This window comes from Talpa occidentalis, unplaced genomic scaffold (assembly GCF_014898055.3).
Source record: "Talpa occidentalis isolate TD23 unplaced genomic scaffold, MPIMG_talOcc4v2.1 talOcc4.16, whole genome shotgun sequence".
Taxonomy (NCBI): Eukaryota; Metazoa; Chordata; class Mammalia; order Eulipotyphla; family Talpidae; genus Talpa; species Talpa occidentalis.
In genome coordinates, this window is record NW_023601653.1 from 5,648,920 (window position 1) to 5,663,510 (window position 14,591).

Genomic DNA, 14,591 nt, shown 5'->3' on the forward strand with positions numbered 1-14,591 from the left:
GCGGCTCGGCGGCGGCTCCCGCGCGCCCGGCCCGGCCCGCTCCGAGCTGGGCGCCGAGCCGCGGGCGGCGGGCGCGGGCGGGAGGAGGCGGGGCCTCGCGGGCGCCCGTCGGCCCCGGCCGGCTCCGCGCCCGCCCCGGCCTGCCCCGGCCTGCCCGAGCCGCCGCCCCGCTGCCCGCCCGCCGCTGCGCCGCGGCCCCGAGGTGTGCGCCGGCGCGGGCCCCGCTCCGACCCGCCGCGCCGCGGGGAGCGGGCGGGGGGCGGCGGCCTGGCGCCCCACCCAGCGGCGGCCCCGCCCCGGGCGCGCCCCCGCCCCGAGCGCCTCCGGCGGCCCCGCCACCGCGTCCCCGCGGCGCGCCCCTCAGAGGACGCGGGGAGAAGCCCGAAGCCCCAAGCCCCGCAGGCTGCCCCTCCCCACCCTGCCTCCCGCCCGGCCGCACCACCTCCTCCGCCAGGCAGCCCCCGGGACGCCCCCCCCCCCCCCCCCCCCCCCCCCCCCCCCGGCCTGCCCTCGGAGTCCTGCCCACGCCTGGCCTCTGGACCCCAAGGACGTCTCCGAGCTCTTCCGGCCGCCCCCCACCCCCCCCACCCGGCCAGATGCTTGGGGAGGTTTTCCCTCCAGCTCAAGCCAGTCAGGCGGTTCCCTACAGGCCTCAAAGTTCCCCCATGGCCGCCATTTCCCAAAATACCCCTGACCCCCAGGTAGTTCGCCCTCTGCCACCCCCTACCCCCGTGGCCTGCCGGAGAGGCTCCAGGTGCCCCCATTACTCCAGGTTCCATTCCACCACTGCGGAACCGCCAACCTGTCCTACAGGCTTTCACCCCTGTGCAGGCTCAGGGGTCTCCCCTGCCCCCTGCCCTAAGGTGGTGACTTGAATTCCTGAGGCAAGCAGGCCCTGGTCCAGCAGGGCCTGAGAGTCTGGTCTGAGAAACTCCCAGCCACTTTCTCTGTGTCTCTCCATTTCAAGACCCTTCAAGTCAACTGCCCCTCCAGGGAGGGCTCCCCTGCCTCCAGGAGCTGAGCCAGCCTTGCACGCCACTGGCCTGACCAGGACAGGGCTGACCCGCGCAGGAGCTGCCCTGGTCTCTGCCCCACCCCCAGGGGAGGAAGGGGTCTTAGTCATCAGACAGCCCTGCCCTGGGAGGGTGGGTAGGAAAAATGGCTGGAATCCTGGCTTTCCCCAATCACCTGATCCCCTGCCTCCCAGAATTTCAGTTTCCACACGTTCAAATTGGGTGTAATTCTGTATCACAAAGTGACCGACAGGCTCCCGAGGTGTCCTCGTAAATTCTGACTATTGAGACCTGGTACCCGGTAAAAACATGGTAAAATGGAATGAAGACATTGGCCCCTGCTGGTCGCCTGGGCCTGTATGTGTAAACTGTCAAGGAGCGAGCCCATGTGGGAGCCAACACAGACCTTTACAGTTCAGGTTTGGGGACCCAGCTGGCCACCCTGGGACAGCCTCACTCAGGATCTGTCCCAGGTTGGAAGGCCGCCGCCATCTGGGCCCAGAGGATGGACTCCAGGCCACCTAAGAAGTGGCTGCTATGGGCCAGGCTGCCTGGCCAGCCCTCTCAGTCCTTCACCCGCCCCATGCTGTCAGCCCAGCCCTGTCCCCTGTTTGAAGGCAGCTCTAGGAAAGGAGCTGCCCTGTTTAAACTAGGGACTTGGCCTCGAGACCCTGATACCCGCACCTGCCTTGGCTTCCAGGACCACAGGGACTGTTGGCGCTAAGACCCAGGAGTGATTCTATCCCATCTTCACTGGCCTAAGGGGCTCCCTTTGGGCCCCTGAAAATAACTCCTGATCTGCCCTTGATCCCGTTGCCATAATGATAGCTTACTCAGGTGGCACAACCTGCACCCCCATGAGCCATTTGTGGGCTTCATAAAATCATTCTCTGAGTCAGCGCAGCATGCTGGGAAGTGAGGACCTGCATGACCACAGCTGCGTGACCGCAGGCCAGACAACTCACCCCTGGGAGCTCCAATTTCCTATCCTATAAAATGGGGATAGTAATTTTTGCTTGCCCATGTCCCGGGCTTATGGGTAATCAGGCGAGATAATGGATGGAAAGATGTTGTGCAGACTGTAAATCTGGGGTTCAGGTGGAAGGTGGGACTGTGTTTACAGGTGAGGTCAGAAACCACAGACAGCCACCGGCTTGAGATCAAGATCGTGCCATCAGTTCAGGATTAGGACTGAGCATTTGAGTCCTTCATTCAGGGCCTTTATCTTTTAACTATCAATTAAGAAGTGAATATTGGGGGCCTCCCTGGCTCACGAGGTTAAGCACAGCACTATGAAGCTATCCGCAGCCTCTGCAGCGCGAGTTCGATTCCCGGCCAGCCAGGGAGCTACCCACATGGTGCAGCAGACCTCTCCTGACTCCCCTGCTGCTCCCCTCAGCAGTCTATTTGAGCAGATCTGTCTGTTCTGCTCCCCACTCTGTCTCTGGTGGGTCCTCTCACCCCCTGCACCTCTGGCCTACACCCCAGCTCTTGTATGCATAAATAAATAAATCTTAAAAAAAAAGAAGTGAATATGCTTATGGAAATATAGCTTCATAGTGCTGAGACTTAACCACTTGCGCCACCAGGGAGGAGCTGGATTTACTTTAAAAAACTAAAAAAGGTAACACCCTATGACCCAGCAATCCCAGCACTCTCAGGCATCTCTCAAAAAAAAAAAAACAAAAAACAAACCCATGAAACCATCCACTCAAAAAATGATAAGCTCACCAGTGTTCACTGCTACACTACTTACAGTAGCCAGCACACGGAAACAGCCTCCGTGCCCGCGGACAGAGGACTGGATCAAGAAGATGTGGTCTAGCCACACAGAGCAGTACTATTCAGCCATTTCTAAAGAAAGATGAACGTTTGCCATTTATAGCAAAATGGAAGGCGGTCGAGGGAATCCGGGGTAGTAAATAAAGCAAGTCAGGATCACCAGCACAAGAGTCGGACACTGACAGAGCAGACAATCCAACAAAATACTTTTAAAAGCTATGGCCCCTGATCAACAAAGAGAGGTTTCTGAGACTGGAGGCGGGGGTGGGGGGGCAGGGGGAGTAGGGAGAGGGAGAGGTATCAGTGGGGTACAAGGGACGGTGGCGGGAGAAAGTGAAATATATAAATGCTGGCTAGCAGAATCTTCTCATCTCTTCCAGGTGAAGGCCGCAGGGGTCCCAGGAGTGGCCTGGAAGAGCTGGGGAGACTCCTGGGTGCCCTTCGTCCAACATGACCCAGGGGCAAGGTAAAAGGAAGCCCTGGCACCCCGTGGGGCCCTGCCTACTTTGGGTCAGGGGGCTTGGCAGGAAGCCTGGGGGTGGGGGCCTCCACAGCAGGACAGAAAAGAAGAGCCCAAGGGGCCTGGGAGACCCTGTCGCAGATTGAGCACGGAGGGAATGAATTGGGGAATGAGTCACCGGGACTGCTGCTTATGCGTCCCAGATCTCAAGGCAGATTTCAGAAAAATGAAAGAACCAACAGGAAGGGGACCGGGAGAGGCTGTGGCAGGGAAAGATCTTCCTCGCTGCCCCCAGAACCTCTGGCTGCTGAGTCCCCCTGACTCTGCACCTGTGGGGCGCCCTCCCCCACAGCCAGAGGTCCATGTGCCTGTGTCAAGGGGCGGGAGGTGCAGCTGGCCCCACTTCACCCCACACCTGCTCTCACTGCCCCGACATGCTGGAAGGTCCCGGAAAAGAGTGTCACCGTTCCAAAGTCCAATGTCTCCCTCTATAAAAGGTGTAGGGGGGCCTCCCCGGTGACGCAGCGGTTAAGCGCTGAGCTGCGAAGCTGCCCACAGCCTCTGCAGCGCCCGCTCAATCCCCGGCCTCTGGCTAGGGTCCCACATGGCGGGCAGACCTCTCCTGCCCACGCCCGCTGCTCCCCTCAGCAGTGTACTTCGACTGTCTGCCTGTTCTGCTCCACTCTGGCTCTGGTGAATTCTCTCACCCTCCCGCACTTCTGACTGTACCCAGTGCCTGTATAAATAAATCTTTGGGAGAAAAAAAAAAAAAAAGCTGTAGGGCCTCCCTGGTGGCTCACGGGGTTAAGCACAGTGCCGTGAAGCTATCTGCAGCCTCTGCAGCACGAGTTCGATTCCCAGCCAGCGAGCTACCCACATGGCGCAGCAGACCTCTCCTGTCTCACCTGCTGCTCCCCTCAGCAGTGTGTTTCAGTAGATCTTCCTGTTCTGCTCCCCACTCTGTCTCTGGTGAGTCCTCTCACCACCCCCTCCCCCCCTGCACCTCTGGCCTACATCCCAGCTCTTGTGTGCGTAAATAAGCAAAACAAGTCTTTTTTTTTTTAAAGGTAACTTTTTCTTTTTTAAAAGTTACTGTCTGCCTCTGATGCAGCATCTCTGTTTCTAGGATTCTATCCTCTAGGAACTCAGCCTCAGGGGCCCCAAGATGTCCACACAAAGATGTTTATTGTTTGATAACAACAGTGCTGGGAACAACCTCAGTGTTCATTATAAAGGGAACGGGTCATCAGGTTTCAGCAGCTGGACAAGGCCACACAGCTGTTAAAAAGAAGAACGTCATGGAGATAAACCCCAAAGAAGTGAAAAAAGCAAACAGAATGGCAGGTAAATAGCATCCCGGTTTTGTAAAACAAACCGTGTCCAGCACCCAGACATCACATATGTCACACTTGTGTATCTGCAATCAGGAAGGCAGGCTGCTGGCCCTGATTCTGTCACGGAGGGCTCTGGGGGTGAGGTTGATGGGGGGTAGCAGCTGCCTTTTCACACGTCATTCTGGGTTTGTTTTTTAAATGTTTTTTTTTTTACTGCCCTATCATTGGTTTATCTGGTTTGAATGTGTAATAATAGCAGGTTTAACTTTTTCAAATAACCACCTAGGGATAAAATATAGTCTATGGCTTTAATATAGCCACAGAGTTTTTGGAGGATGGTCACTACTTAATTTCAAACATTTTCCTCACCCCTGCCCCCCTCCTCCTCCGTGCCTAGCCCCGGGCTCCCCCATTCTGCGCTGACTGTGGGTTTCACTGTTCTAGCTGCCTCGGATAAGTGAAATCCTCAGCACTTGCTGGTTAATTTTCAGACGCCTCCTATCTACTCAGTCACAATATTAACAAGTTACTTGACAAAATTCATTTTCACTTTCTCACGCCAACACAATTTTGCTTGCAGTTAGTCGGCATTGCTGAAAGGAAATGGACTCTGAGTGTAAAACAAGAGCAGCCCCAAAGAGTGACAGGGAGTTTCCCCACAGCAGCACCAGGCAGGACTGCAGCTGATGGCTGGCAAGGCGAGAAATCTGGGCAAGGCTGAGCCAGTGGCAGACGAGGGAACGGCCGAGCACACCGCGCAGCCTGGAGCGCCAGCCCGTGCTCTTTTAACTCTAGGATTGGGTTCTTCAAAGCGCCTGTGACTGTCAGATCCTAGGGTTCTCCCTGGCCCAGTGTCTGTGGGTCCCACTGCCGTGCTTCTCTGCCCAGGCTGTGCCCCAGGAAGCAGGGTCCTGCCTAGTTCTTGGCCCTGAGCTACTCCCTGGGGCAGCCTGGCCAGCAGTGGACAATAGCCTCTTTGTGGGACCTTCAGCCCCTGCCTGGGGGCAGCAAGAGGCACGTGGGAGGCTCTGGAGGCAGAAGTGGCAGCTTCTTTGCCACCCTCCACAGTCCTCTGGCCAGAGGCTTGCCCTGAGCATGCCAGGTCAGCCCCTGAGCCTGACCCGGGCCCACCTGCATGAGGCCTGGGGTTCCTGGAGCCCCGGACACCCATGACCTTTCTTTACAGACCGTGCCACGCCCCCCCCACACATCTTCTGGAAAATCTTCTGGAACAGGACAAGTGACTTGCATCCTTACCCCCAAGCCAAACCAGCCTCCACTAAACCCTCCAGAATAGAGAGAACCACGCGTGACCTGTCAGGAGGCTGTACTCAAGCTGGGAAATAAATACTGGCACTTGGCCTACTAGCTCTGTCCCAGAAGGAAAGCAGGTTAAAAAAGGCACAGAAACATCCAAGCTGGCAAGGACCCTTACAAGGGATCTACCAAAACCCCTACGTGCACTGAGAGGGGAGACCAGAGCCCAGGGAGGGGGATGTTTGCAGGGGGTGGTAGGGGCAATCAGAGGGGAGCTGGGCCTAAACCCCATCTTACTGATTTCCACTCCTTGTGCCACACTATCCACGCCCCTCCTTTGGCTGCCCCTGGAGTGCCTACTGACGCTGTTCCAAATCCTCCAGAGGCTTCAAGGCCCAACTCAGACATCACCTCCTCCTGTGAGGTCTTCTCTCATAGGCTCATACAGACGCTCCGACTCCAGGTCTTCTCACCGAATTGCACTCTTAGAATTAAACGGTGGTGCAAGGGGTTAAGACACAAGCTATGGGGCTGTCCACAGCTGCTGCACCACAGCTTCGATCCCCGGCCAGGGAGCAACCCACATGGCGCAGCAGACCTCTCCTGGCTCCCCGCTGCTCCCCTCAACAGTGTATTTCAGTCAATCTGCCTGTCCTGTTCCCCACTCTGTCTCTGGTGAATCCTCTCACCACCACCCCCACCTCTGGCCTGTACCCCAGTTCTTGTATGCATAAATAAATAAATCTTTTTTTTAAAAAAGAAATTAAATGGAACCTAGAGGGGGATATCTTTGTTTCAGAGAGGATTTTCCACGTGCCTACCAGAGGGACTGGTAGACAAAAGGGGGAAGACAGACATGTAAACAATTTCCATGAACACTCATAGAAAGATATGATAAGGAGTGTGGTGGGCAAAGTGCAACAGGGCTTCTGGAAATAGCCTCTCATCTCCTGCCAAGAGACTTTAGGTACATTCCAGAGGGCTGCCTAGAGGTGGTAGCATTTGGACATTTGCTCACAATGTGTAATTTGGTGCGGGGGGTGCTGTGTCTCTTCCATTGGACTGTGGGATCCTTAATAATGTTGTTGGCACACCATGACTGAGCACTAACCAAATGGCTGACAGTGCGTGTGTGGTTTTGTTAGTGGTGTGCTTTACCCTTCAGCATCTCTCTGTAACTCTGAGCAGGCCCATGACACGCACCACCCTTTACTGATGAGGATCCAGCCCTGAGAGAGTCAAGCCTGCTGGAAGCCATGCATCTGTCAAAAGGAGCCCCTGGCCGCCCGCCTCACTCTTTCCTGGCCAAGGACTCTTGCCACCAAGAAGCTTCACAGGCATGTTGAGTGTCACAGGCGCACGTGTCGAGTGTCACAGGTATGTTGAGGCAGGCCTGTGTGCACCTCACCAGGTGGTGAGCAAAGTTTTCCAGGAGCTGAGTAGGCCCTGCCCAGGGAGGCCAGGCCAGGCCAGGGAGCCCCGGAGGCCTCTAGCTTTGTCCTTCCTGAGACTGTCCGTCTCCCTTCCCACTGCAGTAAACACAGCCTATTGGGGCCTCTTCAGAGGCCAGCAGCACTGGTGTTCAGGTGTTGACAAGGTATTCAAGGCCCCGGAGTGGATTAAGTGGGCCTGGGGTTCCATAGGGGACCACAGTGGAGGGGGTGAGAGGACCTGACTGGGCCTCGGGTCTGCAGAACCAACCCATTGTTTATGCTGACTGTTTAGGAATAATTGGAGGTTACAGTGGAAACCCTGGAGCTAAGAACCTTCCCCACGCCCCTCCTAGTCAGCCTGGTCAGCTCTGCAGCAGAGCAGGAGTCTCCCTGACACAGGAAGGTCACCTCTCCCCTGAGGACCAAGTGGCAGGAAGGGACTGTAGCCACTTAGGCTGGCCAGAGGGCCTGACCACCGACAGGCTGCAGGGCGAGAGGACTGTTTGTCTCCACTTACCTGGCTCTCAACGCAGAGCTCTGAGGGAGACAGCGTTTCCTGTCTGAAACAGGAAGTGAGACTTTTCTGCCTGAGCTCCAGAGCAAATTGCTTTTCCTCTAAATAGAGCAGAGGTTAGAGAGGGCACACCTCCACCCTCCACAGGTGCACAGCACAACACACCTGGGGGGCAGTCGGGACTCTCGATGCACCTCAGGGCTCATCGGCCCAACTTAGCAGGGCCTGGGAATGGTGGGGAGAAGCACTCTCCGTTTGAGGAAGTGGGTGCCCAGAGAAGTTAAGCAACTTGTCTGAAGACTCCCAGACTTAGGCGGACAGCGGCAGGACCTGGACCTTGGCTCCCTGCCAGTCTCCAGCTGTGGGTAGAGTGGAGAAGGTCACTGTCCCCGGTCCCCTGACCACAGGAGAAGGGCGGTGGGGGTGGGGGCCAGAGGTAGAAACCTGGATTGTGGTCCTGCCGCTGGATAGGGACAGGGTGGGGCCAGAAATAAAGAAAAGCTGAGTTTTCCAGCTACATGCTCGACAGGAATGTGGAGCACGGGAACCCGGATGATTTACTGCTTCCCACAGCCCCTCCCTCCAGAAAATATCAGGAAATTGCCAGTCAGGCTTTAGACCTTCAAACTGGCCCATCCCCAGCCTCCCTCTCAGGCTCTTCCTGACGTTCCCCTCCCCCCCACACCGGAGGCAGGCTCCTGACCCCAGCCCATCTCCATGGCACAGGGCAGGCGGGGCTGGGATGAAAGTCAGTCAGGAAGAGCCCCAGAGGCCCAGCAAGGAAGGGAGCGAGTGTTCATGTGCTAAAGACTGTGCCAGACACTCCACACATCCATCATGCGCTCATGCTGTGCCTCCACGTTCTGGAAAGGCTGTCGGGCATGATCCGTCACTCATCTGTGCACTTGCATTGCTTGATTCAATCCCCATTCATTCACTCCCTCTTGCAGTCATCATTCATTCGTTCAAAAAATTCTCTTCACTGCAGGTGCTGCCTCTGCTCAGGTGACCCTGGGGCTCCTGGTCCATTTGGATTCTAGAATGTTACCCAGAAATCTAGAACCTCAGGGCTGCAGTCCTCAGACAATGGCAGCTGGTTCTACCACCTCATTTTGGAGATTAGGAGGTTGTCATTAGCCACCCAAGGTCAAGGTCATACTGGGAAGAGAAAGCTGTGGGCAGAGTGAAGGATCAAGGTCACTCTTCAGTGAATAAGGCAGAGAGAGACTGTGTGAGAAGGAAACCAAAGCCTCCAGAGGCTGGTCTATGTGCAGGAGCAGCCCTGGAGTTTGAAAACCAGGTTACTAGGAGAGCTGTTCTCTGCCTCTGTCCAAGTTCTAATGCCCTGGACACCACCACCTGAATGTCCTCCAGGCTCCTCAAACTCATGTGCCAATCCAGTTCTTCATCACCTTCATGTGCCTCTGGGTCCAAACCTGCTCCACCCACCCCCACCGCAGGGAGTGGCTATACTGTCTCCCCAGCTGGGCATCTCCTCCAACCCCTCCACCAGCCAGCCACCAAGTCCTGTGCTCTGGAAGCTGCTCAATCACTCTTGAACTTCCCTTCTCACCCCACACCTACTGCCACCTCTCTGTTCGAGACCCAGCTCCTCTGGGCTGGGCTGCTCCAGCCAGGTGCCTCAGCCTGTCTGTGAAGTGGCATCTGCCCCATCTCGGGCCTGCCTTTGGTTCTTGGAGGAATAGGCAGTGGAGAAAGCCCCTAGGTGAGTCTGGGGGCTGCGAGCCACAGTTCCATGGCAAAGGAACCCTGCTGATGCACACGGGGGTCTCTGTAAGCTGACCGATGCCCAAGGTCACATCCAGCTAACAACCATGGCCTCTGTTCCCTAATCACACAGCATGGCCCAGCACTGAGCTCAGTATGTCACAGAACTTATGCAAACCCGAGGCAGGAGTTATCCCCATTTTATAGATGAGGCATCGAGAAGCTATGTAACATGGACCTAGATTACACAGCTAGTAGGTGGAGCCAGGGTTCAGAGGCAGGTGTGACTAAGCCCTGGCCCACACACCTTGCTGTGCTACCCGTAACTGGCACCACCCAGAACTCCCCGTTCTGATAACCACCCTCACTCCGAGGCTGGGAGGACTGTGGGCTTACTTCTTCCATTCTGGGCAAGCTGCATGAAAACCCTGCGAGTTGGCTGCAGCTGCTGAATGCCCTGCATTCCTCAGGCGGTGCCAGGCGGATTCAGCTGTGCCTGCCCCCTCACAAGTGCTGCGGACTGCCCAGGCACTGCCGCTGGACCTGGACCAAGCCATGAGAGATGGCCCCAGGGCAGGGTCTGTGTGATCTTGGGCCCCTGAAGTAGTGTGTCGCCCAGCAAGTTAAGACATCCCACAGGCCATGTCAGACTCGGCACACCTTGACCTGGCATCATCTTAGTACCACAGACCAGAGATTCTTTGAACTGAGACCCTGGCATTTCATTTAAAATAGGTTAATCCTTGGGCCTCCCCAGTGGCGCAGCGGTTGAGCACTGGGTTGCGAAGCTGCCCGCGGCCTCTGCAGTGCCTGTTCGATCCCCAGCCTTCGGGCGAGGGTCCCACATGGCGTGACAGACCTCTCCTGCCTCCCGCCCGCTGCTCCCCTCAGCAGTGTACTTCGTCACTCTGCATGTTGTACTCTCTGCTCTGACTCTGGTGAATTCTCTCACCCTCCCGCGCCTCGGACTATACCCAGTGCTTGTATAAATAATCTTTAAAAAAAAAAAAAAGTTACGATGAGAGGTGGGTCTAGCAGGGGACATGGTGCTAGGCAGGCAGCTTTTTAGGCAGGAAGCAGACAGGCACCGGGAGGGTAAGGAGGCCTGGCTGGCACTGGCCAGGAAAACCTTGGCAGGCCCCTCATTAGGGCCCAGCAAGGGAACAGGTGAAGTGCTTGGAAAGCTGCCAGGAGCCCTAAGATCCTTGGACTTATTACATATTAACAGAAAGGCTGTTGTTTCCTTTCCTTTGGGAGGTGGGGGGTGAGTTCTAGGACAGTCCCAGAGACAGTACAGGCTTTAGAAGTGGGCTGCCCTGGGTTCAAGAGCTGCCCGGACACCCACTCAGGTGACGGGTGCAGCGTAACAGGGGAAGGAGGAAGCCCTCTGCCCAGCTCCAGTCACTGCCCGCCATCCCAGACCCCGTCGCAGGCTCCTGGTGGCAGGTTGCTGAGTGCCCGAGGGGAAAACTGAAAGCGGGGCCACATGGCACCTGCACATCCATTCCTCACAAACCAGGGAAGGGAAAGGGACCTTTCTTCTCAGGCAAGGCCACCAGCTGGCGGCCACAGAGCAAAGCAAAACATAATTCAGCAGGAGTCCAGTGTCATCCCCACAACGCCAGCGGCTTTCTCCATGTTCCCCAGCTCCTGCGTAGCCAGAAAACAAAAGGAACCACACGCCCATAAGCACAAAGTCTAAAGCGATCTGTCACGGGGAGGCTGCGAGCAGCCTGCGCTGCGCTTCCAAGTCCAGGGACACCCCTCCCCTCGGGCTAGGGTCACTCCACTCCATCTTCGTGGGCATCTGTGGTGGTTCCACCTCTTGCTGCTGGTCTTAGGACTTTGAAAAGCAAAAACACAAGTTCGGAAAACAACAGCCCTGTGCTTGCTCCCTGCTAACTTGACTTCGGACAAGCTGGGGAACTACTCCAAGCTTCTGTCATCCACAGAACCCGGGCACTAGCCCTTCTTTCTCAAGCGTGAGATTGCGTACAAGCTGGCAGAGCTCTGAGGGTTTACTCCTGAATGGTGGCTACAGCTCCAAGAACATCCATCCTTGATGGGCAGGTCGGGTGAGAAGCCGGACAACCAGCTCGCCCTTGCAGCTGTTACCTGGGCTTTGTTAGAAAACATTACAAAATTGGCTCAGTGTGGGCTGACAGGTTTTGAGGTACGGAAGATGACATCTCAGAGAAGCCCCTAGGGGGCAGATGCCACGTGGGCAAGATACTTCTGAGTTTCCTGGTTACTCCAGAGCTTGGGAATAGGAAAAAAGCCACAGGCATGGGGGGATGGCAGAGGACTCGGCTGAACTGGCCGTGGAGGTGCTGGCAGACGGGCAGCGGCAAGTTCACCAAGGGGAAGCCACCACGACATCCAGGTCCTCAGTGGAGGAAGCAGAGGGCAGGAAGAAAAAGGAGTTGTTGGGAGACACGCATGGCTTAAATCTGTGACCTTGATCCTGTCACTGAACTCCAGAGTCTGTTTCCTCATCAAGGGGGAGTGTGGCTTCTGAACCATGCTGTAAGGTGTAAGCAACGCCCAGAACCCTCTAGCACGGTCCCTGGCAGCAGGACGTGTTCAGTCGTTTCTTTCCGATACCCAGCATTCCCACTGCCTAGCACAACGGAAAGCAGCTGAAAGCTCACAGGACTCCCGTGAGGTGCGAGGAATACGAACGTGAGACGGCCTGGGAACAGAGGACACCAGGGACTAAATCAAACGCCTTCAGCTGACGTGTCAGGAGAAATACCACAAAGCACAGGCAGTTAGGTATTACTGCTGCCCCACCCACAGACTCCCTGCAACAATAAAGAGATGACAAATCTGGCTCCAAATAAGTTTTTTACTGAGATCTACTGAAAACATTTCAGTCCTTAATTCAAAAGAACCTCAACTCAGCTGATGGTGGAACAAGGCAAAGGCATCACGGTGGCAAAAACACTGCCCACCTATAACCTGGTTGTCATCATTGTTTGATATCAAAACGGGTTCTCCACTGCTGCACGATGATTACTCAGGGTCTCTGTCCCATCTTCTTCAAGGTTCGATTGAGCTAGAAAAGAAAAGCAATGTCAGAATTTTCACCAGACCTTCCCTATGGTGTAAGGGGTCACCAGGTTGACCCCAGGCTGCCCCTCTGAGGTGGGGGGCGGGGGGGTCGTCTGACATGGGTGTGGGTGTCTACTCTGTGTGCGTGAAGTTGGTCCTCCACCTTAACCCAGCACAATCAGTGCACAATTCCACCCACCCTTTATGCTCAACAACACATGCCTGGTATGGATCTACCCCTTTCATAGACAGAAAAGGGACAAGTCTAACTAAAGGTTAGACTTGGTAGGGCTATACCCCATCCCACAGGGGGAGCCTGGGGCACAGACTAGTCTAGCAGGGACCTCTGCTGGAAGACGCAAAGCCCCAGGGTGCAGCGTTCCCAGCTATGGACATGAAGTGACCCACACCCTTGTAGTGTTTGACCCGCACGACCTCTCCTAGGCCCAGACGCAGAATGCACCAAGTCTGTCAAAACAGAGCTTCCTGTCTGCTGCCTGCAGGGAACTGGCCAGACCTGACTAGGTTGGGGCAGAACAGCCAGATGGGGAGGGGTGGGTGAGAGCAGGCATCGAATCCACCCTTATTAGGAAATCCTAGGGAGGGAAAGGAGAGTTGGCCACACGCAGAGGAAGATCTTGGAGAGAGATGTTCCAGAGAGGGCTGACACAGCAACTCCACCAGGCTCCTCCCCATGCCCCAAACCCCAGCAGCCAGCCAGCCTCGCTCAGAAACTTAAAGGGCCAATTTCATGCTTTAATAGAAACAGGTATGAGAAATAAACTCCACACCCACCTCCTGACCTCTGCCCCCGCCCACACACCACGCTCAGACCTCTCACCTCCTCAAATTTGTGAATCTGCCGAATGAAGAAGTCCCCGTAGCGCCTGGCCACTTTGGTGTCTGCGATGTGGATCATGTCCTGTGGGAAAAGCAGAGTCAGAGATGAGAACGAGGTGAAGCAGCCATGGGTGTGCAAGTCATCACGAAGAGCAAGACGGGCCCTTACAGAGCCTTTTCAAAAGCAGGGAGTGGGGGGGCCCTCTGGAGAGCATTACCAGTTAATAGCAGCTTTCTTTCCAGATGGCTGAATTTTATTTTCTTCCTGTTAGCTCAATTTATTTTTATTTTCCAGTCCTTTTCAATGAACATGACTCATCTGACAATAAAATCATTTAAAACAGCATTCTATTCTCTAGCACTGTTATTAAGGTTGTAAATGAATCCATTTTTAAAATTTGTTTAGCTCCAAATATTTTGTTCAACTTGTGAATTTGTATATAATCTAGGCCACGACCCAAAAGCATCCTGAAATCTGATGGGAATTTTCAAGTCAAGGATGAAAAAATACAAGTGAAAACAAAACCCAGAGCATGGCTATTGGCCAAGGAAGAGCCTGAGCCAGTGAGAGGAACAAACCCAAACCCAAACTGCAATTGAAACTTTTTGATTAAAACAAAGGGAAAAACCCTTTATCACATAGGGGCTTTAAATCATTTCGTTGACATTAATAACATATTAATTTAACCTGAATACATCCTCACGGCAAAATTTTATTTGTAATAACCGAACTGCTACTTTGGAGAAGTGTTTTACTGAAGACCGCTGAGGGCGCGGTGCAGCTGGCCGCCGAGAGGCGACGGTGCAGGCGGGTCAGTGACACTGCTCGAGAAGGGACAAGGCAGGCACTGGGGAACAAAGTGGAAAAGCACTTGAAGTCGCTGACATGATTCTGCGGGAGATAAATCAGTTCATCCCGAAAAGCGTGATCTCAAACAACACCGGGCCCAAGGTGACCCAGCACCGCACAGTAGACACACCCCGGGAAGCGCGCTCACGCAGGAACCTGGATGCACACACGTGGCAGCGTGAGCCACAGAGCCCAGAAGTGAAAACACTCTCCTCCAACTAATGAAAGGACAAAGCATGGTGTAGCCGCATGATACGATGACATTCGGCCACAGCAAGGACAGCGTGGACACTCCAACCTGGATGAAATCCGGAAAATGCTCGACG

General features: G+C 55.2%; 1 protein-coding gene and 1 long non-coding RNA gene across 5 annotated transcripts in view; one reads left to right on the forward strand and one right to left on the reverse strand.

Moving 5' to 3' along the window:
- Positions 1–12,365, forward strand: part of LOC119247280 (uncharacterized) — a 12,523-nt gene extending 158 nt beyond the window's left edge. The window contains exons 2-6 of one of the 4 annotated variants that reach the window (XR_008552124.1): positions 3,176–3,261; positions 4,382–4,599; positions 7,035–7,223; positions 8,782–9,519; positions 12,130–12,365. This is a non-coding gene — a long non-coding RNA (uncharacterized LOC119247280). Of the gene's footprint in view, positions 1–3,175; positions 3,262–4,381; positions 4,600–5,169; positions 5,629–5,775; positions 6,002–7,034; positions 7,224–8,781; positions 10,285–12,129 lie in introns of those variants that run through there. The other 3 variants (XR_008552123.1, XR_005125699.2, XR_008552125.1) reach the window with 3 other exon arrangements.
- The window catches only part of EIF3L (eukaryotic translation initiation factor 3 subunit L), a 17,853-nt gene continuing 15,582 nt past the window's right edge, over positions 12,321–14,591 (reverse strand). The window contains 2 exon segments of the mRNA XM_037513597.2: positions 12,321–12,579; positions 13,417–13,497. Of these exon segments, the coding sequence (XP_037369494.1) occupies positions 12,541–12,579; positions 13,417–13,497 (120 nt within the window). The 3' untranslated portion in view covers positions 12,321–12,540.